This window comes from Poecilia formosa, unplaced genomic scaffold (assembly GCF_000485575.1).
Source record: "Poecilia formosa unplaced genomic scaffold, Poecilia_formosa-5.1.2 Scaffold133, whole genome shotgun sequence".
NCBI lineage: Eukaryota > Metazoa > Chordata > Actinopteri > Cyprinodontiformes > Poeciliidae > Poecilia > Poecilia formosa.
Window position 1 is genome coordinate 1384733 of NW_006800072.1, and position 27496 is coordinate 1412228.

The 27496-nt window shown below is 38.6% G+C and overlaps 2 protein-coding genes and 1 long non-coding RNA gene across 5 annotated transcripts in view; 1 reads left to right on the forward strand and 2 right to left on the reverse strand.

The window, feature by feature from the left end:
- Window positions 1-17091, reverse strand: part of LOC103144891 (dihydropyrimidinase-related protein 3) — a 37578-nt gene extending 20487 nt beyond the window's left edge. The window contains exons 1-3 of one of the 2 annotated variants that reach the window (XM_016676382.1): window positions 16702-17091; window positions 1299-1387; window positions 202-386 (exon numbers count right to left, since the gene is read on the reverse strand). In XM_016676382.1, the coding sequence (XP_016531868.1) occupies window positions 202-386; window positions 1299-1387; window positions 16702-17034 (607 nt within the window). In that variant the 5' untranslated portion in view covers window positions 17035-17091. Of the gene's footprint in view, window positions 1-201; window positions 387-1298; window positions 1388-11450; window positions 11675-16701 lie in introns of those variants that run through there. The other variant, XM_007562060.2, reaches the window with a different exon arrangement.
- On the forward strand, window positions 17063-18469 carry LOC107837317 (uncharacterized). The gene is made up of 2 exons (XR_001663328.1): window positions 17063-17148; window positions 18292-18469. It is a non-coding gene; the product is annotated as an uncharacterized LOC107837317 (long non-coding RNA).
- A 3833-nt stretch (window positions 18470-22302) lies between these two features.
- Window positions 22303-27496, reverse strand: part of jakmip2 (janus kinase and microtubule interacting protein 2) — a 46035-nt gene continuing 40841 nt past the window's right edge. Inside the window, exons 23-24 of one of the 2 annotated variants that reach the window (XM_007562062.2) lie at window positions 27161-27235; window positions 25705-25791 (exon numbers count right to left, since the gene is read on the reverse strand). In XM_007562062.2, the coding sequence (XP_007562124.1) occupies window positions 27185-27235 (51 nt within the window). In that variant the 3' untranslated portion in view covers window positions 25705-25791; window positions 27161-27184. Of the gene's footprint in view, window positions 25792-27160; window positions 27236-27496 lie in introns of both variants that reach the window. The other variant, XM_007562061.2, reaches the window with a different exon arrangement.

Sequence of the window (27496 nt, forward strand, 5' to 3'; positions counted from 1 at the left end):
TTTTTTTTTTTTTTTTTTTTTTTTTTTTTTTTTTTTTTTTGGAGAGTTGCCCAGCGTTCCCCTATCCCTCCCTTTTCTCTTGTCTTCTGTTTGGGCTCCCTCACCCACACCATAACCTCTTTTCTGGCTTCACTCTCTGTGAATAATAATTAAGGCTTTGCCTGTCATCAGCGTGCGGATGGCTTTTCCTAAAACTCTCACCGATCATGGTTGTGCCACCAGCAAGAGCAGCTTTAGATCCTTGTGCAAAGTCGTCCACAGTTGTGGTTCCACGATACGGCATCTGGAAATGGGTGTGGATATCGATGCCTCCGGGGATCACCATCTTTCCGTTGGCCTCGATGGTTTTAACTCCTCCTGGGACAATCAGGTTGTCCCCAATCTGCCTGTGAAGAGGACGTGTTAAAGGCACAAAGGAGTGGCGCTTCTTCACCATATTTAACATTCTTAACGTTTACTATCAACTCCATAACTAAAACTGTCTGTCATTCGATAAAAGAAATGACTGGAGAAAATAATAAAACTAAATTCTATAAATCAACCCAAAGGAAAGTAGACTGATTTCAGAGTAGCACCTTTTTTCTGTGTCAGCATTTTATGAAAGCAGCTTTTGAAAAGCCGCTGTGGTTCAGACTTTACTGACGAGACAGACAGACAGACAGACATGAGGCAGAAGCCAGGGTGTCCTTGCCAGCAGCTAACTGGTGCTAGAGGCAACCGGCAGTTTGTTATGCAACACCAGGCTTTCTAAGTGTTTCTAAACTGCCTCACTCAGGGGCAAAGCGGGCAAAAAGTTTACACTGTACAAAAACACAAGACTAAAAGATCTTTGTCCAACTATCTTCTTCTCTTGTTGTCAAAACTGAAGGTTTCTAAATTTTATTGATAGTATAAAATTCAATAGTATTGAGGCACACAAAAATAAAAAGAGCTGCCATGTTTTGCTCTCTTTTACCACTTTAATCATCTTCCTGCTTTGCAGAATAACAAAATAAGTTTGAGTATTTATCTCACCTTGTTTGTTAAATTTACAGGAAGCATTCAAAGTATTTTAGATAACTATACCAACTTACCATCTACTTTACTTAGATGGTATGTACTCTTGTGTTTCCCATTAGAACTGAAAATTTACATTTTTCTAAAATATTCTCAAATATTATGATATAGTTAAACCTCCCTATTCTCATACAAAGGAAGGAAAATGGAAAGGACAGGAAACGTGTAATTTAAATGTAAAAAATAAAATCAAACCTGAATAGGAAGATGAAGGTAAATGGAAAATAAATGCAGGGACTTACTTAATAAGGCCATCTTCCATGTAGATGTCAGCATGGAAGGACTGGTCATCATTCACAATCCTCCCACCTTTGATCAAAAGCCGGTCGCTCTGCAAAGGAAAAGGATGAGAGAGAGACATAAGAAGGGAGGAGAGAATATCTGAATTTAGTGTATTTCCTTTCCAAGAAAGACATAGTTTAGCTTACAACACTGTCAAGAAACATCAACAAGAGAAACTGTCTCTGTACGAGTTCATTCCAGTGCTATTTTTAGTTAAACAGAGCTTCTCTTTTTCTCTGTTGCTGCATTTTGTCTCTTTTTTTTTCCAGCCGGAGGAGATGAACAATGTTTCATTCACTCATTCATTCATTACCGGGCAGAGACGGACATGTTTGTGGCGCCGTTTCAATACAAACGCATCATGTCTCGATAAAAACCACCCTGCATGACCAACATGAAACCACCCACATCTCTGAAGACCAAACAGCAAGCAGGTATTAGCTCATACTGAAAGTGTTTTTCTTGACAATTACAGATTAACATTTAAGCCAGCAGAGTACGCTCTGGAACTTCTATTTTCAATATAATATAAAATCCCACAAATTGAATCCACTGCCAAGCAAACAATACTGTAATGAACTGCACTACAATTTAAAAAAAGCTGAAAATCCACCCAGATGTATTCATGTGTCCTGCAGTGGAAAGTCAGTGCATTGGTACAGTAAGAGAAATCTGCAGCCGATGCACATCGTCATCTCCAGCAGGTTGTCATCATACAAGCGGATCACTACAAAGGACAGACACCGAGCAGGAAGGAGGACTGAGTCCCAGGTTTTGGCTGATGTACTGAATGTCTGCTTTAGTTTACAGCTGCCTGTGGAACCGGGCGCGGCGCTTCGGGGGCAGATCGAGATGTTAGCTGGCAGAGGGGCAACTGGACAGCTGGTAGGGAGGCCTCTCAGCAAACCGTCCAGTTAAGCTGATGCCTAATCCATTGGCCACAGCAAGACGTGGAAAAAAATATGTCACTGATGAAAAGTGAAAAAGGTTCTTCAAAAAAGTCACTTTGATTGTTTATAATCCATCAGATGGAATCAACAGCTTTGGATTTATTATTTACAATTCTGAAGTCAGAAGGAAACAGAAGAAAATCTGACTAAAAACATTCCTTATAAACTTGTCCAACTATTGAGCTAAATAACAGCTAAATCTTCCATTAGGTTGTGGATTTGGTTAACGATTTATTGCATGTTAATGGCAGAGGATCATTCAGTGTCATTCTTCTTTGCTCATAATAGACTGGCTTACCACAAGCTGTTATGGATGCCAGAGTTGGTATCAGCTTCAAAACTTCCTATTGAACCAGAATAAAAGGCCTTCTGTGCTTTTAAGCAATCTGGATTAGAACTGGGCACCATTACTTCAAATCTAAAACACAGAGTGACCAAAACTGAACTGGATAATTCTGCACTGAACACAGGTTCTTTAAAATACAGTTTGAGATTTAAATCAACTTATTTATTTATTTTTTTTTAATAAAGGGTTACAAGTAAACTACTAATATCTGTCAAAAGTATCGTAATTCCAAATAAATCATCTAATCATAAGATAATCATTTAATGTTGAATGATGTTTGAGGCAGAAAAGTTTTGGAAACTAAGGGTTTCATTTGAATAAAACGTTGACGTAGGTCTGCAGAGAAGGTGAAACTTCACTATTATTATGCAAGCCAATTGGCAGAAAACCAACAGTTTCATCACAGTAATAAACTGCAGTCAAAGCTGCATGAATAAAAAAATAAAATACATAATTTTGTTCAAAGGACATGCATAGTGTGCTGAGCTCACACATAAGCACAAGGCGAATGGTGTGTGCATGCGTGTGTGTGTGTGCTGGAAATGAATGGATGATGTATTTGGTGATCAAATAGTGTGAAGCTGAGCTCAGAGCCTGCAGGCAGCCACACCCTGAAGCAGCATTAACAGCACACAGAAACCATCAGCAGCATTCATCAGACTGCTGCTCAAACATTCTCCTTCCAATAATCTGAACAACTACAGTGAAGGACGTTCAACAGCATCTAATTGTATTTTAGCTCTTTATGTGGAACTATAAAAGTTCAACATTCCTCAAAAAGCTATATATTTTTCCCTATTTACTGCAAATATACATAAAGAACCTTTAATAAAGAACTCAGTGTGGAGCAATAGTGCTTTCAGTTTCCTGGACTGGAAATAGAGGATGAAGAAGAGTGTTTGAAGAAGTTTCTGATGGTAATTTTTAAATGTCTACTTTTCTAACTTCCTGTAATGAATGTCTGTGTTTGACATGAACGTTTATGTAAACTGGTACAAAAACTAGAGATTCAAATTAACCTGTTACATATTTTACATATATTGTTGTCTTCCTCTCTAATATCCATCCATCCACTTTCTTTACACCCTTGTCCCTGAGTGGGGCAGGAGGGTTGCTGGTGTCTTCCTCTCTAATATGGCTGTTTATTATAATAAAAATAGTTTTTGCTGTTTGTGAATAAATGTTTGTCAGCTGAGCTGTTCATCCATCCACTTCAATGTTCAATGGAAAGTGACTCATATGACCTCAACACCAATGACCTTAATTAGTTCAATTGTTTTGCTGGCATGTTGTGGTAAATAGGCTGTACTTGTTTTATGTAATCTAAAGCATTTTACTACATGTAGCTAGCTAAGTAAGTTGGGTTTTGAATGAATTCTGGAAAAGCAGAAAGTCTGTCATTTCTCAAGAAAAAAAAAAGAGATCTGAGACTTTGTGGGTTTTCTGTTTTATTACTTTTCACTAAATTGTTTCTGAATTTTGTGCCGTTTATGTAATCAAACAAAATTCTGTTTCCCATTTTTCTTTGGAGTTACATGATCTGCTTACTAATTTGAAACAAGTCAGCAATATGAACAGCTCTCTACTGCGTAAGCTATGGGTTTTCATCTGATTATGGGTGTGCCCTTTTACTGAAGAACTCATTCAATCTCTCTACGTACATTCATTACTTCATTTCTGCCCACTGGCTCAGAACAGCATAGAGGAATCCATAATCACTTTGAAGTCAATAGTTTTCCATTAACAACTACCTTTCTAGGCTGAAAAGTCCTGCATTTAATACCTGACATATATCCAGTCAGTAGATCGACTGGATGGGATAAATTCTTGATTCAAGAACCCAAAATCCAAGTAAAAGTGAAGCAGAACAACAGCAGTAAACGAGCATTAAGAACATTACAAAGATCCAAGTGGTACTGAAGCTAAATCTGTGAGCAGACTGTCAGACCTTGTTAAAAACTCGTCCCTGACACCACCTTCACTGACATTTCTAAATCTCAGCTTATAAATCTTAAAAGCAGATTCTACGTTTACTGTGGCTCTTTCATAGAAGCTACTATAAAGAGTGTCAAGCTGCTCAATCAGCTGAGGATCATGTTGTCCAACCACAAGCACCAACCAAGCTGCACAGATCATATTTTCACACAGATGATACATGAGAGCTGAGAAGTTCTGCTGTTTCCGTACATCACCACAGCTATGCTGAAATTTTGTTGCCAGAAACCTTTTTAACGAGTGATTCATAATTTTGCCAATTATTTCATGCACACGATTTCTGTATTATTTTTCATTTTATATGAGCAGAATAATGGACATTGGACAACTTTTCCATCCCTATGTAATGTGAATACTGTGGTTTTGCAGCACATGTTGTTGGAGTTAAACCATCTGCGCTGTTATGTGGTCATGGGAATACCCCTAACCATTTGTTACAACATTAACGAGACAGCACTATCCTCATTATCAGCACATGCCTTGGTCTGAATTTTTACTACAGCCCAGTTTTGACATTTAAAGTCTTTGACTTGCTGATGTGCTGCTTGTTCTGCAAGTCTGAAGTTTGAAGCTGGAGCACAGCTGTCTGAGGGAGATGAGTTTAGCTATGCACATTACAACCCATGACAAACTTTGATCTAATAAAATATTGTAGCAAAACATGAGTTAAAGTGTGTAAAGAGAGTTTGCAGCTGTTAAAACATCTCTGCCGCCTATTAATACTAACATTTACTTTGACAGAATAGATGTATGAACATGTACTGCAGCCGTTTCTGACTTCTGTGATCCTTATAGAAACACTTTCTGTGGTTTGAGATTGTGTACTGCCTGGCTACCACTTGCGATTCAGGCATTTCTCAAGATATCATAAGTTAATGGGGTGTGATGAGAATGTTCTCAGTCAACTTGGACTCTGTCAAAACAAAAGCAGCATTTCAGCTTGATGGGGACTGACAGACGACTGGCCAGTCAGAAACTCAGAGATCGGACCTTTTCTCATAGTGAAAACATTACAGTAACTTCTACCAGACTCTGTTAACAATAACCTTCCTCAGTGTGGAAGGTATTTCTGAGTGAAGACGACTCAACGTTTGCTGTTTCAGCATAGTAGAAACACAAGGATGTAACAAGCTGCTTCAAAAGTTGCTATTTGGTTTACATGCTGAGACACATGGAGGTTTATTCAGACTGAGAGTGAAAGAGCAAAATGTTGAGCAGATAATAGGAAGGCAGGATGGGGAGCTCCCCTGGATCTGGAAATGTTGGCAGCCTTTTCAAAATCTCAGTAAAGGAAAAGATCCATATCCTTCAGAATATATTCGCTGTTTAACTTACTTTTAGTCACCGGTGTCATGCTCCCTTTGCACTGAAATGAAGTCTTCACTGATTGAAGAATCACCACAGCCACTTTTCTTTGACTTTGTCATTTCAAAACCATTAGGACTCTCCCAAATTGACTTTTTAACATTTTTTGAGACGTCAATGCTCTTATTACATAAAAACATTGCAAGCATAAAATCACAGATGAGTCTAAATGACAAGATTATATAGCAGAAAAATGGAAACACTACACCTGCCTATTATTAAATAAAGAAGACAAGTATATATTTTTTCTTTTGTTGCCAATAGGTTTGCTCCCGTCTATTGTTCTCTTTTCATGTATGTTAATGTTTGAAGTCTATGTTCAAACTCTTCTTCTGCCACCTCACACAAGTGCTGACAAGCTTATCTGTTCAATTTCTGGCAACAAAGTGGAGCAATGTTCGGCTGGAAAAACTTCTTGTCATTCAACTCCTAAAACAAACAAAGTTCCTAAAATAAAGCGCCTCTCATAGCACAGGAAATTGTCATTTTCTGTTACACAAGCCAGCTGCACTCAAAAATAGACGGCAGGATGTTGTTCTTGTATCACGACGCTGATGCCCACTGACAACGTTTTTCCACTTTCACCAGACTGGAGAGGAAAACGTTCATAAAACCTGGATGCAAATTACTAAATGGTCACTCTGCTGTGGTTAATTAGCAGGAGCAGTCCTGGAAAACTCAGAGGCCGCAAAAGAGGTCAAGGAGGGGGAGGGAGTTTTCTGAGAGGATATGGAAGAGAAGACCTCTATTAGCTGTGACAGAGAGAGAGAGAAAAAGAGAGAGAGAGAAAGAGAGAGAGAAGAAGAGAGACAGAGAGAGAGAGAGAGAGAGAGAGACCCCTGAGTGGGTGGAGGGAGCTGCGCCGAGGCAGGCAGGCTGGGACCAGTGGAAGAGGGAAGTCATCTTGAATATGCACCATGCCTCTGCTCCAGGCCCGTTGCCTAGCAATCAAAAATATTTACTTCTTACCCAAAACTGCACACCATTTTTTTACATTCTGGAAAAGCGAAAACAAGACGTTATCCGTCCAAATTAATTATGGAGGCCTCCATCAGCCACGGTCAGGGAAAGATCGTGCTTGTCTGGAATGCTGATGGGCTGATAGGACGGTGTAATGTAACCTTGTAACGACGGCAATGAGAAGAAAAAAATGATCTGCACCATGAAACTGAACTCAATGGGTTGGGAATGTGAGAATGGGTCTCTGGGCAGCATAAAAAGGCCCGGCATGCTTCTGCTATCGCAAGTGTACGTCTGTTGCCATGGTAACTTGCGCTGCATTTTCTGGGTGGCCGTGGGGTATTGTGTCTGCTCTATGAGCAGCAGCCTGCGCCGTGACAGTATGAGCTGATCTGGGGTTCTTCAGCAGGAGCAGCGGGTCGCAGCGGCTGCTCCAGCCGGCTGGGATTACTGGTGAGGTGGACCAGCCTGGAACCACACTGAGACTGCTGTGATTGGCAGTGAGAGGGAAGGAAGAGCCACACCTAGAAATCTGACGGAGCTGCAGCAGCAGAGTCCTGACACATGAAAACAGCTGGAACAGAACGGAAAGGAGAGGAAATACAGAGAGAAAGTCCGGGTGGACAGTTTGGGCTACCGGAAAACCAAAAGAGGGTCACTGATAGCAGAGAAAGTCTAAAATATTAGATAGATGCAAGCCCACCATCTCTTCTAATAAAGTATTTGGCCATTATTTGGCATTTTGGTACATTTAGAAGTGAGTTTGCCTTTTATCTGTTTTCCTCATTGTGTGACAAATCTTAGTTGCATGCAAAAAAAACCCACTATGACATGTATTTCACAACAGAGCTTTTCTAATACAAAATACGCAAAATGTGGTTTGGCATTGTCTTGCTGAATTAAGCAAGATCTTTTCTCCAAGTTACAGTCATGTCAGCTGTGATTTACATTGGAGTGTAAGCTGCAAAGAACAAACTGTTTCATAAAAAATAAAAACTTTTGCCATGTAATGTGATCTTTGTCAGCGTGACCAACATAAGATAGTCTAAACATTTTTTCTGCTGGTAGTTAGGCATTTTATCTACTTCTAAAGGATGAGGCTATAAAAATGTTCTAGTATCACTAATGCTGTATTCATTGTACATTTTGTTAATGTTTCTGGTGTTTCTGGTGCTGACCTCCAGGTGAGGTGCAGGTCATGTCCCTGAACCTTTTCATGCATTTTTCACATCTCTTTGTGTAATATAATAAGGGGATTGCCGGGACATTTCTGCACAGACCATGGTCTTGTTGACCTTTCATTCCAGCTTTGACAACTTATTAAAATATTTTTCTATAATCTACACACCAAGTTCTACAGGAAGGTTATGTGGTTATTTGACTACAATAAATATCAGCCACAAGCTAACGGCTGCTAAAGCTTGGTTTGGTTCAATCAGAGGTTATTATTTATCACCGTTAAATTCAGAACATAATCAAAATTTACACAAATAAAGCAACAGAAAAAAGCTAATAAAACAGTACAGAACTACTTTAATTCCATCCATCCATTGTCTATTTCTCTTTATCCTTGCAGGTTGCTGGTAACTATCTCCAGTGGCCAATGGGTAAAAAGCAAGGCAAACTTGTTTAAATTATTCATAAGTATGCATTTTTATGATTATCTCCTTGCTTTATGAACATTTTGGCTAACAGTTTATTCATACAGCAGCTAGCTTTAGGTGCTGCTTGTTACCACTGTCGGGCTGCAGGAAGACGGTTCCAGGTCCAAATCCAGACCCGGGTTCATCCTGCAGGGAGTTTCTAGATTCTCTCCAAGAACTCCAGCTTCACTCACAAAGTGTGTGTATCGTCTGTGCTGTGTGTCTTAGTGGTGTCTGGTGAGAGACTGGCAACCTGTCCAGGTGAACCCCGTGTCTGTGGACTGCTACAGACAGGCAGCGAACCAAGGCCAGCCTCAAACAAACGTCTTGGTTGAATTGAATAATTTTGAAGAGGTAAATGTGAGCATTACTTTAAGTCCAGTTCTTTGCTGTGTATCAGACATGGCCATGTTTTCATTGTGACTCTGTCTCTGATGTGTTCTGTCAGCAGTCCATCAGGTCTGTCACATGAGCATCTTTGTACCGAGGTGTTGCGTCTGTGAGACTGCAGCAGTAGGAAGTAGTCGTTATTGCAGCGCTGCTACTAGGGCTGCACCGATTGCAGTTTTCTGGCTGATCACCAATCTTTCAAAAGCCTGACCTGCTGATTCCAATTTTGGCTGATACCGATTTTCTTTCTGAAACGTTGCTAAATATAGCAAGAAAGTCGCTGAACTGGTGACAGTGGAGCAACTATTGTTAACTGCAAACGTGCAAACGTGACCTGGTGGGCCGGTCTGTCGGTCAAACCTTCACAGCAGAGCAGAGGACAGAGGCTGACTTTTAGACTTTCCTCATGGTAGATTACATCAGTGGATTAGATCGGCAGATCACTGATCTCCAAAAATGTAAGAAATTGGGCCTATTTATCTGTTGATCAATTTATCGATTGGTCAATTTATCAGTGCAAACCTTCCTGTCACATTTCTTTGTCTCTGGTGATATCGATAAATTATTTTTTTAAGTTCAGAGACATTGACAATATTTGAGATTAAATTGCACATTCTTTAACTGCACTAATAAAAATTGACAAATATTTAAATAACTCATCATATTATCAATTAACATTTAAATAATTTCCTGCAAGATAAACATAAATACTGTCATTTTCCAAACATTTGTGTTATTACCAAAATATTGCAATAAAAAGGATGAAGTTATTTTACTGAGACCAAATCAAATTGAGAAACCTTTGTATTTCAGCATTTTTATCGTTTCTGGTTTAAAATCTAAAATAGTAAACTTGGCTATAGATCCTGACTGGATCATTCTATGCTGAGCAGAAGCTTTCTAAGACAGATAAAAAATTAAGTATTTACTGAACCTAATATTGTCTCATGTTGTGAGCAGGATGTATCGTCACACCCCTACTTTCCAAAGTATTTTTTTTTCAAACTGAGAGAGGAAAACCATTTTCTCTGGATGAGTTACTCCATTTACTGAATTATTCTGCAGCATCTTTATATGCCTGGATTTCTGCGTTTTGATACGAAGAGTAGAGACCATTTTAAAGAAAGCCTCTCGTATGCCAGCAGTAGGAACTATAAATCATCCCAGCGCTTATTTTTTTCAGATAAAAGAGAAACACTCTACCTGAAGTGCAGCATTAAAGGAATATGACAGAACATGAGTGTAGATCTGATTGATACGTTCTGCATGTGGTGTAAAATCAGCTGAGGAGCTCAGACAAAGGCAGAGCAAACACACCCCTGACTGCAGCCTGAGCTGCAACAATGAAAACTGGAAAGCAGACATTTCAGACACACACACACACACACACACACACACACACATGAACATAAAGACAGGAGGCAGTGGGAGAGGCTGTTTTGCTGCTGCTACACCCCACCAGCACCCAGCTGCCTTGCTGAGCAACGCCAGCCTTCCCCCGAATTCAACCCCCACCCCATCCGCGTGACAGGAGCCTGAATCCTTCTCCTCTTCGGGGACACAGAAAAACAAGGGCCACACCACAAGGCCGGCTAATCACAGCTCATCACAAATGGGCGTGCATGCACCCCTCCTCCTCCTCTTCTGCCCTCTCACTTTCTCTGCAGCACCAGCCTGCAACACAAGCCCTGTCTGTGTCAGCGTGCAGAAAGGGAGGTGGGCAGGCGGGTGGGGTTATTTCATCTCTAAAGTAGGGTTTTCGAAATAAAGAGCACAGGACATACAAACTCACCTTTGTCCATGCATTTCCCATAAACATATGGTAAACTGGATTAAATTGGGAAATAGGCCCAGCATTCCAGATCAATATCCTCCCACACAGAAATCAATAAGTGTAAACCAGAAAAATCTCCAGGGATGAGCACATTATGGAGAAAATGATTAAAATGGAATGAAATTGGTTTCAGTTTAATCTTTACAAAACAATTTCTATGAAATTATAACATATTTAAAATAACAATATCAACCATGTTAAAGGATTAGCATAATGCTGAGCTCAGAAAATATATTTTTTTTAAAATTAACCGTTGTCGTAAAACCATAAACATCAAAAGAAGTCTCGCGCACAAAGAAGAGATAAGTCAGTGAATTTGACTGGCCAGCCGCTTCAAGCCATGTTTCCCTTCAACAAAGAAGATGCAGGACACCTTTAAGAAAACGCCTTATCTCCCTCTGCCTGCCTGTCACTATGGCAGCCAGTCATTTAACTGTGCACATAACCTAATTCTTTTGTTTTTCCTCCAGTTGCTTCCTGCTCTCACATCAGGCCGAAGCTGTTTATTTTTTCCACTTCGAGGTTTAATGAAATCTAACGCACTGATTTGCAGCGGCGCGCATCAAAGTTCTTGCAGCCAATGAAGCAGAAATAACTCTTGACTCTTTTATTATTATCATTTTACTCACTGTGATCTTTGGGATGTTCTTTTTGCCTTGATAAGACATGTTCTGTCCGATTCCACCTTTTTGTCAAACAAAAACGAGCCTAACTAAGCGGTATTTCCCCTCTGTGCGGATGCTGCAGCAGCCCTTTCGCCCGGATGGGAGCTTCAAGGAATGGTCGCCCTTCTTGACAGTGCGCTGTTCAGTCAGTGCCTTAGCTGAGCGCTATAGGAGCGTCTGTACCCGCTAACACCGGCCCCTCCCTCTGGAGACTCAGCTAGAGAGACGGCAATGTCGCAATCTTTCCGCCTGAGGGCGCGCTAGAGGCGCTCATTTGACATCATCAAACGTTAAATTCTCAGGATTGAAGAGTTTTTGCATGTTTTTCCTAACAAAGTGCAACCAGTAATCTACCTAAACTTATTATTGTCATCTTTATCTTATTAAAACTGCTTTCAAAATGTCCTACATATGAGCTTAGATAAAATATCTACACTAAAATACATTAATCTCCACTTATTATTAAGTTATGTGACGTGGCAGCTGTCACAGAGCCTGGTCACACACTCACATGCATGCTCCCCCTCCCTCTCTGCATGTCCCCACCCAGTCCTCTGTCTCTATTGTTTGAACATTCACTCACCATTCCTTTCCTCAGCACTAATGCAGCTATAATGAGGTTCTGATATGAGAACAGATCCGTCATCCAAAACCTCCTGGTTTTCACATGTGTCACAAACATAAACTGGTTTGCAAAATAACTTATTTTTTAAACTTTTGCATATTTTGTCAAATTACATGTCTAATAAATATAAGTGAACATCAGTTTTATGAACTGCTCTTTACTGTGATGCTCCTAAATTAAGACGAATGTAACCAAATGGCTTAAAAAGTTCCCTGACTACTAAAAAGAGCAAATGGAGCATCATGAGGACGAAACACAGGAAACAGCTCAGGAATAACAATATGAAGAAGCTTAAAGCAACGTTTGGACTAAAAGCCTGTATCCCAGTCTTTGGAGATCTAACTAAGACCCATTTGTGCCGTCATCAAAAATATAAAGAGCATGGCAGAACTGCAAGCCACAAAAAACCAAAACACAAACACATCAAGCGGGCAAAAAGAGCATAATTAGGAAAAATAGCTTAGAGGCTTGTGGTAACTTTTGAGAATCTGTTGACACTACAAACACAAATCTGGCCTTTAAGGAACAAGAAGTTTTAGAAGAAAGTTGTAAGAATTCAGTTTGACATTTTTCATAAGTCATGATGTTGATACAGCAAACTGTGGAAGAATCTGCTCTGCTCAGACAAGACCAAAATCAAACACTTTTTTTTTTTTTGCCATAAATAAGGAAAATGCTACATGTGGATGCAAACTAATCTAAAGGTGTGAACATCATGATGCGGGTAAACTTTCAGCAGGAGGGACATGGGATACCTGGAGGGAGCTTAACACAGGACAATCCTACAAAAATAAACCTGCTAGACACTGTTCAATACTTTAATCTAATAAATAATATTAGTCTCTAAGTGTGTAAAGTTGGCAGAGGCATAGAGAACCACATTAGTGACGTTTCACATAAGATCTCAATAAAATACATTGCATTCAATGTTTCTAATGCAACAAAATCATGAAACGTTAAAGAGATATGAACACTTTTTGTAACGCACTTTAAATTCACTAAGCATTTATGGTTACCCCTAAAAGCAAATAGTCACTGATTACCTTCCTCCTCATATGGATCCAGAAAAACACATCACCTGATGCTGACACACTCTTTGATGGCAGCAAGGCCGGAAAGGCACTACATCAACATCCATACACCCTGCAGATGCATTAGCCATGCGCTGCTCTGTTCGCAGGTCAGCTACCTCTGCAGACCACATGAAGCAGCTGACACCGACTGACAGACAGGAGGCAGGCAGATCAAGGATGCAGAAAAAGGGACTGGACTTGCTGAGTCTCCTTCAACAAACTTCCAGTCATTTCTTTCTGCTCCTCATGAAACAACAAACATAATAAACTGCTTTATTCATCTTTACAGTGAGACTTACAATGCCTCGTAAAAGTATTCATACAATGTTCATTTTCTAACATTTTGTTTTTAAGTTGATTAATAAAACACATGATACAGCAAGAAAAAACCATTTGAACCTGGATTATATTTTGACAGTTATAACTAATGTTAAGTAAAGATTTTAGGGTTATTTTCAATAACAGGTTAGGCATTAAGAAAATAACACTTTCAGCATTTCAAAGTTTACATTTTAAATAAATTCATAACTCTTGTTTATGTACCAACTGTTAGAAACAATGTAGCGCCTGCAGGGTCAGATCCTGACCCCAGTTTGAAAACTGCAGTCCTGTTTGGTTAAAATATCTCAAAATAAATCAGCAACAATGTCTTATGTGTTAACGTCAGCTGGATCATCTGGTCCTTTAATGCAGTATTGCATTTAAGGTGGAAAACATTCTTCATTATGATTATGCTCATGTATGCTTTGATTCAACACTAAAATGAACTGTGAAGATTGATAAAGATTGGTTGTAATGTTTTGGTTGATATGTAGCATGAAGCAGAAAGATGCAGATTTATGAAGCCAAAAAGTAATTTAACCTTAAACAAGAATTAAAAACTGTGCGACCAAAAACCATGGTTACAAACACTTTTTTCCTCAAATAGTCATTTTTTATCATCAGTCAGATGACAGGCAAAAATTCCAGGTATAGCAGTTTTAATTATTGCAGCTAATGTTGGAGACCAACAAGAGAGGCAAAATGAATCTGTCACAACATAAAATAAACTAAAATGGTTTGTTCCTTATGCTTATAAAATATCAGAATGTAGTCATTCTACTAAATGCTCAAATAAATATTTCTACCTTCAGAAAATAAAGTTTTGCAGAAAAAAAATACTCTTAACAGAGTCCAAACCTAATACATGCAAGTTTTTTAGCTGAATCTGGTCACAAATCTGACCACTGACTCAATAAAATTGGAAGCAAGATACCAACAAACAATGAAAACTGGAGGCTGAAATACATCAGATGCAAAACAATATTTTGAGAATTTTATTTTATAAATGTAAAACATCATATCTATTGGAAATAATTAAATTAAAGCAATAAGTGATAAAAAAAGGCAACAAACAACCAAAAGACTGGACAACCTTGTACATAAAACTAAAATAAATATTAAAAGGCTTTGTAAACATAAAATATGTTTTAAAAAAATAAGATAAAACTAAAATAAAAAGTTTCTTTAATTTAAAAAAAATATTATTTTGCCAGTGGAATAGAAATATATGATTAAAATAATTTCTGACAATTATTAGTTGCTTATACTAGATTCTAAATTTACTTTTAAGCAGTCACCTTCATGACTTTCCATTAGAAATTTAGACCTTCAGTTGGATTGAAGTGGCTTGATTAGCCAATGGTGGTCGCAGATCTAAATTCAAGGGCTTTCAATCATGAAACTAACAGTCATATGATGCCAACAGGCGATGAAAACTAAAAGGATACAACCCCATGACTTTTACATGTGTGTGAAGTGTGAATGTCCATGAATGTCATACATTAGATGTGAGATGACAGAAGAAACAACAGTGTGCCCTTCAGTTAATAGTCTAACTTCTCAAAACTAAACGATAGGTTCTTTCAGAGTGTGTGTGTGTGTGAGAGAGAGAGAGAGAGAGAGAGAGAGAGAGAGAGAGTTTGCATGAGCCAATCAGAAAAAGAGAGAGAGAAACATGAGTCATCAGATTTTGCGCCAACAGTGATCTCATCCTGATATGAGAAGAACAAAGTAAGTAAATAGTGTAGACTGTAAATGTGTGGAGTAACAGAGAGAAACATTATTAGTTTTTACTTCCTCTCAGCCTTATTACTCATGTAATAAGGCTGTTAAAAGTAACAGTGCTCATGCAAAGACAGTGCAGTTGCAAATGATAAACTTTTATAAATTTAAAAATGCTAAGTTATATCTTAAGGCCTTTTATGCAAACTCATTTGTCTGTAAACATTTTGTAAGCCATTATTCTCCACCTGTGAAGCTTCTTCCTCATTCTAAAGGCTCATTGCATGTTATGGTCAGTCTGAACCCAGAAGGCCTGAAAACACCCAGCAGTTTGCAGAAAATACTTCTGTAAGAATCACATCAGAATTTCATTTTGTGAGAGAAATCTCTCTGTGATATAGTACAAACATTTCATGACCGACCCATCTCTGTCTCTGTCCGTGGTGCTGAAGAGTTACACCTTGACCTTAATTTTATTGTCTTTTAATTTTCTATTACTCCTGGCCTAAGTTAAACATCTTCACTGTAGTTCAGTACAAATATCGAAAGACTGAAAGAAGTTTCTGATCATTTAATTCAGTTCTCTGTATAATGTCACAAGAATATTTTTTTAATATTCAATGTGACACAGAAACACAACTATTAAAATAAATTTATCTAGAACAACAACAAACAAAAAAAAAACATTAATTACTCCGGCAGGTTAAAAAAAAAAAAAAAAAAAAACTTGAAACAGTTTCAGGTTTTATTCACACGTAATTTAATTCCCATGTTTGCATATGAACCCAATCAGCAGATCTATTGCAGTTCAAATGTAACAGTTAATTTTGTGTTTATTTACTGAAATAAATTATTCAACTACATGAAAGCTCTTATTGTTTTAAACTTTTTCCCATTTTCTTTGTAAAAGAATATTTTGGATTTAAAATTCTTCACACAGCCCAAGTAAAGACAATGTGTGTCAGAACATTTTTGGACTCCAGTGCAACAACTGTGTGTTACAATAAGACATTGTAATAGTGTTTGAGATTTAGTTGACCAGGCAAACTTTTTTATGAATATGTAAAAAAAATTCCCTGCAACAACTAGAGTTGATTAAGAAGAAATTGGTTGATTTATGATCCGACTGATTGGTGCATTTCTAGTTGCACAGATGCTGTAGCTTCATTAAGACAGAAATGACTGGCCTGTGTGGAAGTGGTGTCAGATAACCAGGACAGAATACTACAGACTGCTACCAGATGAATGTTTAATGTACATCCTCATGGCATGAACCCAAACTCAAAATGTTTTAAATTTTTAGTTGTTGAGAATTTGTCTTAACAGCACAAAATAAATACCTTTTCTGTAAATTAATGCCTTATTTTCCAATTCTTATAATATAATGGGCCTGTCAGCAAAGATTTTTTTTTCTTTTTTTTTTCCATATATTTCTAACTTTTCAATGCTCTGTTCAAAGTTCCATTGTTCTCACCTTTTCATCCTCCAGGTTCTGCAGCGTTTCCTTCCCTCCGCTGCTGCAGATCTGCACTTTGTGAGCGTCGTTTCCCGCGGGGCTTTCAGCACCTGCTGGGCTCCCTGTCTCCCCCTGACCGGCCTCTCGCTTAACGGTCCTCGGGGTGCGAGAACCCCTCTGTCCGACGCTGAGGGCATCGAAATCAATAGTTTTACTGTCAAACGCGTCCTCCACGCTGCAGAACAAGCCGCCGCGTTTCTGCCGGGGGACCTGATCGGCCGTTCCAGGACGGGCGAGATAAACCGGCAGCTCCTCCTCCGCTTTCACCCGCTGTGCCCTGCGCTCTGCCATCACTGGAGCTCCAGTCCGAGGAGGAGGAGGAGGATGTCGGGGAAACGAGAGCCAAAGTGATGCGTGGATGCGCTTGTGTGAGGAAGCAACGGAGGAGACACGAGTTGAAGTGAGGTAAAGAGGTGGCGCTGTGGGGGAGCTGGCAGGACTTTATGCTTTATGATGTGACCTTATATTCTATTTTTGTATCATTTTGTTCAATTAAAAGCAACTTCGGTAGAGGAAGCATTGTAGCTTTTATGTCGTTGTGATAGTGGTGGGTGATATGGCTCCTTGCCCAGGGCAGCATGGCCAAAGGGCGTCAGCAGGGGATTCAGCATTTTTTAATGTTTCTTGTTCACTGTTTATGAACATATCCAGTGTTTCAGAATGGAGTAGGCCCAGCAGGAAAACGACGTACAGCTGCTGATAAAGTTAGCATCTGACTGACAGGGAAGCTACAGTTTGGGCTAAAAAAGGAGCTTTTAATTTAGCTCTTTAAATTAAAAGCTCTTGTTGCTTTTAATTTATTGCTGTTATTTCTCTGAATGGCAACAACAGAGAACAAGATTCTTCATAACACATCTGCTTGTTTTTAATAAGGTTCTTCTTATTAAACACAAATATGTCATAAATTTTAGATGTATTAAACATTTGTCTTCTGCTGTCAAAACACAAAAAGTCAATTTTCAGAGCTTTGTTATCATTAGAACTACTTTAGACAGTGAGTGTGAAACAACTATATCGACTACATAGATTGTTTCTATTTATATAATAAAGTTGCAGTTAACACAGTAGGCAGCATTTAAAACATCTTACAGACATTCATGTTAGATGCCAATAATAGTTCTGAGGTGACACACTAAAACCAAAACTTGTCACAAAAATGTAGTTTTATTATTCTGCTACAATGCCCAGCCAGCATGCCTAGGTGGGCCCCATGTGGGGGAAACGAGAGCTGATATATGGGTCCCATATGGGTTTGTCCGCGGGTTCCACGATGGCCCCACATGGGTTTGTCCATGTAGGGCCACAGCCCACATGGGCCCTACATGGGCACTAAATGGATTGGGGGTCAGGGTAAGGATGTGTCCAATTGGGTCTGTTGAAGTTGAATTGGGGGAAATTTGTCAACAGTGAAATGTAACTACATCACATGCAGTTCTCACACATTTCTTCAAATCATCGCTGTCCTTTCAGCACCTCTTTAGCTACTTTGAACATAAGTCAAAGTATGATGAAGTTGATGATTTTTTTGATGCATGTCTGACCCTCCAGCGGTGCTGATTGCTGATGTCAGCACAACTGTGACAAGACTGCATCAGCAACATGGGTGACGAGCAGATCCTGGACGGAGAGGCTGCTGAGGCCAGGAGTCGGACCTGACGGCTGAGCAGGGCAGAAATGATGCAACAACTGCTTTAGAGAACAAATAAAGCTTGTTCTCGAAACTTTACCTGCTTCATTGTTTGATTTCTGATAAACAATGAAAAAAAAATTAAAAGCTATATTGTTATTTAAAAAGATAGTTTACCCTGACAAGCTCCTCCATCTGCTGAGCTACAAAAACCAACAGAAAAAACTATCTTTGCTATGGAGCCAGTCTGGTGACATGGGAGGAAAAAAAGTAACCATGACTTAAAAACTTGTGGGAACAACTTATTTATTTAGTGGGAATTATAACAAGTCATGGCTACCGGTTATTAAGTCATAGCCATAATCAATTAAGTTGTGGCCACAAGTTATTAAGTCCATTAAGTTCAGTCATTAAGTTTTAGGCATGACTTCATAACTCATTTTCTTTTTTCTCCCATGTCACCAGACTGACTCCATATTTTGCTGCCTTCACAAACAGGAAAATGTTCTATAACTGAAATGTGTTTGAAATGATCTTTGTTCACTGTGAAATACTAGAGGTAATCAACCGCAGCCCAGATTCTCCAAGAAACATTTAAAACACTTGTTAAGGTTTATGTATGTCTGCGTATGTGAAAGTTAATGAACCTAACATGTGTTAAGGACTTCAACAGGTCATCTGGGGCTTTGAAAAGCATTTATGATGGTTTGATGTCATAATGACAGCTGGGGTGAATAACAAATATCACCCAGAGTGTTGAGGAACTGAAAAAATCTCAAAACCAAAACATCCTCAGGTCTCATCTCACAGGATTTTATATCTGAGCTGAAAAGCCAAGACCCTCTTATTAAGTGTCCTTTTCTCCAGTAATGCTCCCCCCAGCCTTTACACAGTAAACAGATAGCGCTCACACACTTACATGTTGACACTATCCAACTCAGCTGTTAGAAAGAATCAGCATGATGTGAAAGAACAATGACAGGGCTGGAAGGTCGTACAGAGTGTGTGCATCCGACAGCGCAGTTTGTTTTTCTGCTGCGAGGGCAGAGCTGTTTGTCTGCAGGCATGCTAAACCAGACCACACTGACTTCACAGATTTTGGAGACATCATGACAGAGACAGTTGTTTATTTCCTTTTTGTAGGACACTGTCAAAGTAAATCCCTTTTCATAAACAGACAGAAACTTTCCCAGCTGTGGACATTTTGACAAGCGCAGCCCTGCTGCACAAAGTTTTGCTCTCTGCTTCAAAAAGTTCCTTGACCACATATTGCTCTGACCTAATGAGGCTTTTAAATCAGTAACAGAGCAGGAAACTATCGCCATCTTCATTTTAAAATGGATGCAAGGCGGCCAGCTAGTAAAACCGATGTCCCATAAACAAAAGCTCTCATGTTCCTCTGGATTAAGTGCATGCTCATTCAGGCACAGTGGATTGAAGGCAGATAGGACAGAGTTTGGCAAATTCACGGCCACTGGTCTTCATGGATTTGGCACGAGAAGCCTCACGGCGGCTGGGACCTTTAAGGAAGGAGGTATGTAGGCCACCGTTCGTCAGACAAGTCGATGGAATTAAAGTCAAATGGAAGGCAGGAATAAAGGAGGACTGACAAGCAGCAAGTGGGCCTGGATCACTGAAGGAAGGACAAAACATAAGGATGACAATCACCAAGTTTGAGAGATTTTACAGATTTGAACTCTCTTTGAAAATTATAGGTTTTAAAAAGATTTATCTGGTGATATGGGGTGATATTCTAAACCTCAGTTTTTAAGTCTTGGATTTCACTTTGGCTCCATCATTTTATTGCTTCCATATATTTTTGTTTATTTCTACATCTTGATAATTATGCATGATATTTTTACTGCATGCTGATGACAAAACCTCAGTGACTAATGGAAGACAATATCTTTAAAATAAACTATTTAAAATAAAACTAAAGAATATGCAATGTTAGTGATTCTGCAGAAATTCTGATCTTTATTCTTTGAAAGAAAAGGCATGAAAACACTGATTTTTTTTTCATATTTCCCTTCCTTTGCTCATACTTTACAGATCAGAAAACAAGAAGTACAATATCAATGTGTTATGCTAAAACAAAAATACTCATGTTGACTGCTTTAAGACTGAATTCTTCATATGGTCTTGACTTCTTGTGGATCTCAGCCTTCAGTGTAAAATCAGATCACACCAGGGCTGCGTCCGGCGGCTGACCTGTGGCTGGGCAGCTGCCTCCGCCTGGGATGGTTTGGCTCCTGACCAGCTGCTCCTCAAATTAAGTTAAATTGCCTCCCAGGATGTACATGATGTAATTTCAGCCTGAACCCCCACTCACACTGAAGGACACACTAACAAAGACTCCTACTGGAAGTCATTTACAATGGCCCATCATCTACAAATGTATGTTTTCACAAAGTTTTGGGAAGGAGGAGAACCACAAGACACAAACACCTTCTCACTGTGAAGAGACAACACTGAACACTTTGTTTCTGTGCAGCCCAAAAGCAGATACATCAACAGTAATTACTGTGATATGTCCAGAAAATTATGCAGACAAAAATGATACCTCACACATGAGTTTCACTTCAAACTTTATTTCCCTTTTTGAACTAGTTGTAGAAGGCAGTTGTTTAGTCAGTCCATGTATTGCCCTCTGCATGAGTGGTGAAATGATGCAAAGACAGAATGATGTAATTTTTTAATGACAGACATCCTTTGGCAGGAGAACGCTCCGGCACAAAACCAGTTTCAAACTTCCTGTTCTTGTCTTGCTTGGCTGGCAAGGACAGTAAGTGGAAAGACAGACTGTTATCCTGGAACCACTCGGCCTTTCAGAGGCCACAATGTGGAAAAGCACAATGTTTAACAAGCTTGTTTGACAAAGGAGGCCCCCAGAGCACACTTATGTATTTCTAGAATGAACCACAAGTCTTAGAACAGTTAAACATTGAGCCTTTGTATGACAGAGCTGCAGTGAAAGAAATGCATCACAGAAACATTATTTGTGTAAAAAGGCAACAGGATGAGTGGACACATGATATATTTGTCTTTTAAATATCAGTGAAGCAGAAGATGGAGGGAATCTGGACCTTAATGAGCTGAACAAAGCAGAACTCTGTAAGGTGGGACACAATGACAATGGCAGTTAAAGGGCAATAATGACAATAAAGTGTGATGTGAAAAAAATATCATTTCTGAATAAAGCCACAGAAAATGGTATGCATAAATGGAAAAAGAAATCAAACTTTTTTCCAACCTATACAACATGTGGAATTAAAAATGCCCAAGTCTAGTTTATTAAATAAATATATTCTTGCAAAGGAAATAAATAAAACATATGTGTGCTTTTGAAAACAATATTAGAAAATATCACCTTTGTAAAATATGTCATTTTGGGCCAAAAGTGATTTCTGCAACAACAAAAAAAAAGAATCACCCCTTTGTATTGCAAAACAGATCATTTTTGGCAAAAAAGAAGAAAAAAACTTGAGGCATTATTTTAGGAAGGTGACGATAATTTTCATCACATCTTAGCCCAGCTTAATATGCAGCAGTTATAAAACGCCTTGCAGAAGTATTTATACCCTTTGAACATTTCTGCATTTTTTCAGAACCCCAAACCTCAATGCCCTTTTTTTATTCTGGTAGAGAAACATAAAACAATGATCACCGGATGTGACAATGACATAAACATGAAGCACCGTTCAGCCCTGCATCCAGAGGTGGAAACGTATGAGCATCACCTGCAAACCCACCTGGGAAAGGAGATCATTAGTCAGGGAAGATCTGGAGACCCGGTGGTGGTGAAGAGTTTTGGGCAAAGTGAAAATGTGGAAGTGAGAATTATTTCCTTCAGAGGGCAAGATGGTGGAATCTAAACACAAGGTTTCTTTATTGGTATGTTTAAAACATATTTAAAAATTTGTGTAATTTCCCTTCTAATTCACAGTTATGCTTTACTTTCTATCATAAAATTCACTAAAAATGAAATAGATTTTTTGGTTGTAACATGAACTCATGCAAAAACTCAAAGGGTATAAATGCATTTACAAGGAACTGTAGATCAAACAGAATCCATCTGTTTATATGACAAATATTGCATAAAAACATAATAGTATTTAAAATGCTCACTTTCAGCATAAAACAATGAAACAAGTTTTAGGTATATTATAAGTCTATAAGTGTATTTGACTTATTTTTTTCTTTGCTACTTCAAATAAAATATAAAGGGTTTTCATTATTATTGGAAGACACTCAAGAGACAAAAACATAAAAAATGTCAAGTATATGAAATGTGACGTAGTAATGAAAAATAAATAACATTTATGAGAAGAAAAGGGAGAATGCATCCAGGGCGACTGCCAGCAGAGTTAGCACAACAAGTTTGAGTGAAGTGAGTGGAGTGGCTGTGTTGCTGCTCTGCATTGTAATGGGATCCCAGTTTGAAGCGTGGCCTGTGAATGGAGCCCAAGGTCGAATGAAGGCAGATTCCTTTCGTCCCGCTCAGGAACACGGAGAACAGGAACCTGCTAGCTAGTGAATATTTCAGCCTCTGGGCAGAGTTGGCTTCAGGGGAGGGAAGTCGGTGTAACATTGCGCTCACTTTCTCCTGTTTCACCCTGCAGAAGCAGAACTCTGCATGGCTGTTTGGGTTTAGTTCAAGAAAGCTGTTAGTATCAAAGAACTTTTGGTTAGTATAACAAGAACAAAGCAAGAAAACCTGCAGTATTCTTAGGCTGGGGAGTGCTAGACTTTTTTCATTAAAAAAGCCATTTAAATTAGATAGAGAATTTTAAGATAGTGAATAAATAATAAATAGGTTTGAATTTGAAGTAAATTTGATGCATGATATTGTAAAGTGGTATTAAAATATTTACAAATTTAAAACGTGGGTTGGGTAAACTAGCGCCCCTACTGGCTTATAGATGCAACAGATTTTCGGTAAATAAAAACAAACAATGCTGGTCATTTCATCCCTTCGCCATTTCGTACTTTGACTCAATTCATTAAATCAAAATTCAAATTAATTTAATTTTGGATTCAATTAATACAGACTTTGCAAAAACACTTTTAACTGCCTATTTTAATAGTTCAATATATTTTGATATGCTTCAACACACATAAACCGTCTCAGCACTGCTGCAGAAGCTAATATCTATTCTCCCTCATCGCCGCTTTTGGAGTTACAGCCAATCAGCACCAGGAAAAATAAATGGTGCACCTGGATTGGCTGCTTTGATAGTGTATCAAGTCACATTAATCTGAGGAATTGTCTTTCCAAAAAATGTAGAAAAAACTCTTTAAAAGAAATAGAGGAATTAATGGATTTTCCACAAATAATTTGGAATTATGCTGCACAGAAAAATCCACAAATAGGTGAATCTGTGAATACTGAACTGGAAACATCCAGTATATTTCATGCACTGAAAGAATTTGAAAAAGTTTCAGGAGTATCTAACATAAATTCAGGCCTTTCAGGGTTTCCCCCTTTGGAAGTCCCTCATTCATTCAGCACATTGCTCAGATGAATGCTGAGTTTCAAGCCAGGCCCCTTTGGGTCTGCAACCTCTGAGCAGGCTGCCTAAACACACAGCGCCCAGCATCAATGTCTGATGTCAAAGGAGGATTTGGACACCACTAGCTTAGACTGACGGAAGCTGAATTATACTTTAACATAATCCACAGTCTCAGATTTCATTTGAGAAAAGACAAAAAGGGACAATTACCAATCCTGTTTGTGACAGAATTAGGATTAGACTTGCACAAAAACCACAATATATGAAGTCAAACCTGGACTGCAATGTTCAGATTCTTAAACAATCTGAAAATGGTGAAAAATAGCATAATTCCATAAAAGGGTTTTCTAAGTGTTTTTACGAATTTTAAAATCTCATATTGTCTCCTGAGCTGGTTGTATTATTACACCCCAATTAATTATGAGAGGGAATACAGTCGTATACGACGCATAGGTGTGCTTGTGGGTACAAAATGGAAATGATGGTACGACATGACGAAGGGGAAAACTGACCCAGAGCCTGATTCATCCAGTAAAATGTGAGCAGTACAGTGTAGAAAATGGGAAGGAAAAAAGATACATTTGTTTTTGTTTTTTATCCACATTCATTCAGCTTTTCAGTTATAACTCTACAGGGCATAAAATTCATCTTCTTTGCAGCCATCACCACAATAAACCAGAGCAGTTTATACTCTTTGTAAGTCATTTATAAACTGCCAAGTACATTAACTGTTCAAGCTGCTTTAGAGAGTAAAAAAAAGTAAAGCTTATCACAAAAAATAATAAGGGAGACTACGTAAAATAATTAAGACCCATGTACATATCAACAGCATATATATATATATTACATTACAGGTTTTTGGGGGATCTTCGGAACTGTTGTTTAAGTGGTTGGAACAGTAAAAAAAGAAATCCAGAGAGTTGCATCTTTTCAGTCTTCTGGCTTTTAAAAAAATGCTAAGAAGCAGTTCCACAATGTGCAGCTTTCCTCCTGGAAATCCATGCTGAGAGGAGCTGCGTCAGAGGCCGTCGTCTCCTTCTGGTTTTTACCTTTCCTGACCTTTTTTCCAGTGATGAACCTGAGTGTTCGTGATTCCTCTACAGAGTCTGTACACGCCACTGTCTGCAGGACAGCCTCGTCCATCTGCAGGAATAACCTTCTGGAGAGTGCGAGCAGTCTGTGTCAGCACCATCCTGAGAGCAGCGACGGCAGGCCAGAAGGTGAGGCAGCGAGTCCCAAATGTTCCTTATTGTAATCTGGCCTGAGGTCAGAACCGCTCCCACTGCTTCTGCACTTATGGGCCCTGAGTTGGCTCACTTTTACTCATCAATGACTTGCATCCCAAAAGAACGTTCTTACAGCTTTGGGCAGCAGATGAAAGAGAGGAAAAAAGAGGGAAGGCTGTGGTTCTGTGGTTTGTATTCTTTCACTGTTTGAGTTTTTTGTCTGTTTATGTTCCATTGTGGCTGTGGACACGTTATGACCCTGCATGGCAGAGAGAACACCTTCCAGGCTTTGGTTTTCAACTGACAAAGCATGTGTGTGTGTGTGTGTGTGTGTGTGCGTGTCTGCATTACATATGCATGCATGTGTGTGTAAACTGTGTATTATGTCAGTATTTGTGTGTATAGATTTCATTGCAAGCCTTTGACTGTTTCTTCAGACATTTGGAGAGATGCTTAATGTCCAAACTTTGCTAAAAAAATAAACAGTCCTGGACAGAATCCTGAAGATCTCAACTTCACGTGGAAAAAAACAAAACATAAAAGAAATGTGCGAAGTGTGCACTGGCTTAATCCACCAACAACATCTGGAATCACTGATGTTACGACGGCACAATGTTTTCAGCTTGTCCAACACATAAACAACACTGCAGTCCCACAGGAGATCCCTGAGGCGACACGCCACCTGGAGAATGAAACAAGTGAGAACAGTTCAGATGTTTCTTTTTCTAAAGAAAGACAATATGACATACAACAAATATTTATTTTTTTTGTTTGCCTTTTAGAAGAGTTTTGTTTATTATTTTTCTCTCTGTCAAGCCCACTACGGGACGAGAGGCAAAGGTTGGAAGAGTCTAATAACTAACTTTAGTTTATCGTATGCATTTACTTCAAACATCATGTGCAGTAATGCATCACTGTTTTGGTTCAGTGAAGCTGGAAAAATTGATAAATTCGTATTCATATCCTCTGTACCTTCTGAACTAACCATCAACACCTAAACATAAATACTGTTCAACATTAGAATAATTGTTCTTATCAATTATTCTTATCAATCAAAGTGACTGCACCTTAAAGGAACCAACAACATGAAGATTAAAATGATCCGAAATAACATAAGCAGTTCCCAAGATTTGAACAGGAAAAATACATCATGACTGATTCATGTCTGACTTCATTCTGATAGCAGCTAAGATAATAAAATGGATCCTATTCAAACGTAAAATGTGTATAAAGCTTTGGAACATCAGGTTCACTTCTGCTTCAAGGTTGTTATATAATAACTCCCATGTTATTCCAAATCCATATTCACAGGTTCATGAACTGAGTGCCAATAATTCGCCCTCTGGTTTTCTATATTGATTCAATTTATAGGGACATTTCAGGTACAGGAAGATGACAAAGTGAAAAACTGGTGACAAAAAAATCTCAATAAGATTTTATGTCAAAGCAGTTTTAACCTCATTATGGGGGAAAAAGTCATTAAGAACAGTTTTATGTTGATGCTCAGATATCCAGCAAACATAAACTAACCAAATTCATATCTACAGATGAAATACTGACAAAGTGACGATATTAAAGGTAATTAATGTCATCATTACTATCATCAGAAGCTTCTAAGCAGATAAAGCATATTCAAACAAAATAAAAGCAATATTCAGACGATGTTTTTGACTTTGTTGAAGCGCAAAAATAAATAAATTGTAAAAATACCAGCAGCCAAGATGAACGCTTTGAAAACTAATTCTGATTCTTATTCTTCCTCTTACTGTGGGTCATTTTCTATTTCCTTTACATTTCATTTCATTTGGAGGGATGGCAAAAAGTCACAATTTCAAATGCAACAACAAATTCACCAAAACATTTAGCATAGATGTAGCCAAATGGCATTTTCCTAAGTGTGTTTGCTGCTTCAGACTGAATGATGTCAGATTTTTCCTGTGGCTGCAGTGCTGAAGCCACAACCTGTTAAAGGTTCCCATCACACAGAGAGGTTTCAGAAAGACTGAGAAAACAGATGTTGGCAGCTGGAATGCAAAGAGAGCAGGACTCACCTCAGCTGCAGCACGCCAAAGGCTTCAAGGCCAAAGGATAAAGGCAAGAGAAAAGAACAAGAAGAGAAAGAGAAACTGTAGAAAGAAAGAACAAGAGAAAGAGGAAAAAGTTTGATGATTAGAGGAACAGTTGACACATGTTAGTACCAGAGACAAAAAAGACTGAGGTTACTTTATAAAACCATATATCTGCATATTATTAATATTGTTTGTTTGACTGTATGGCATCCTTTTTATAGTCGGAGGTAAACATTGTTTTTAATTTAACAGTCACTATTATAACTAATATTTTGTACTAGCTTTTTTTCTGTGTGTGTATATATATATATATATATA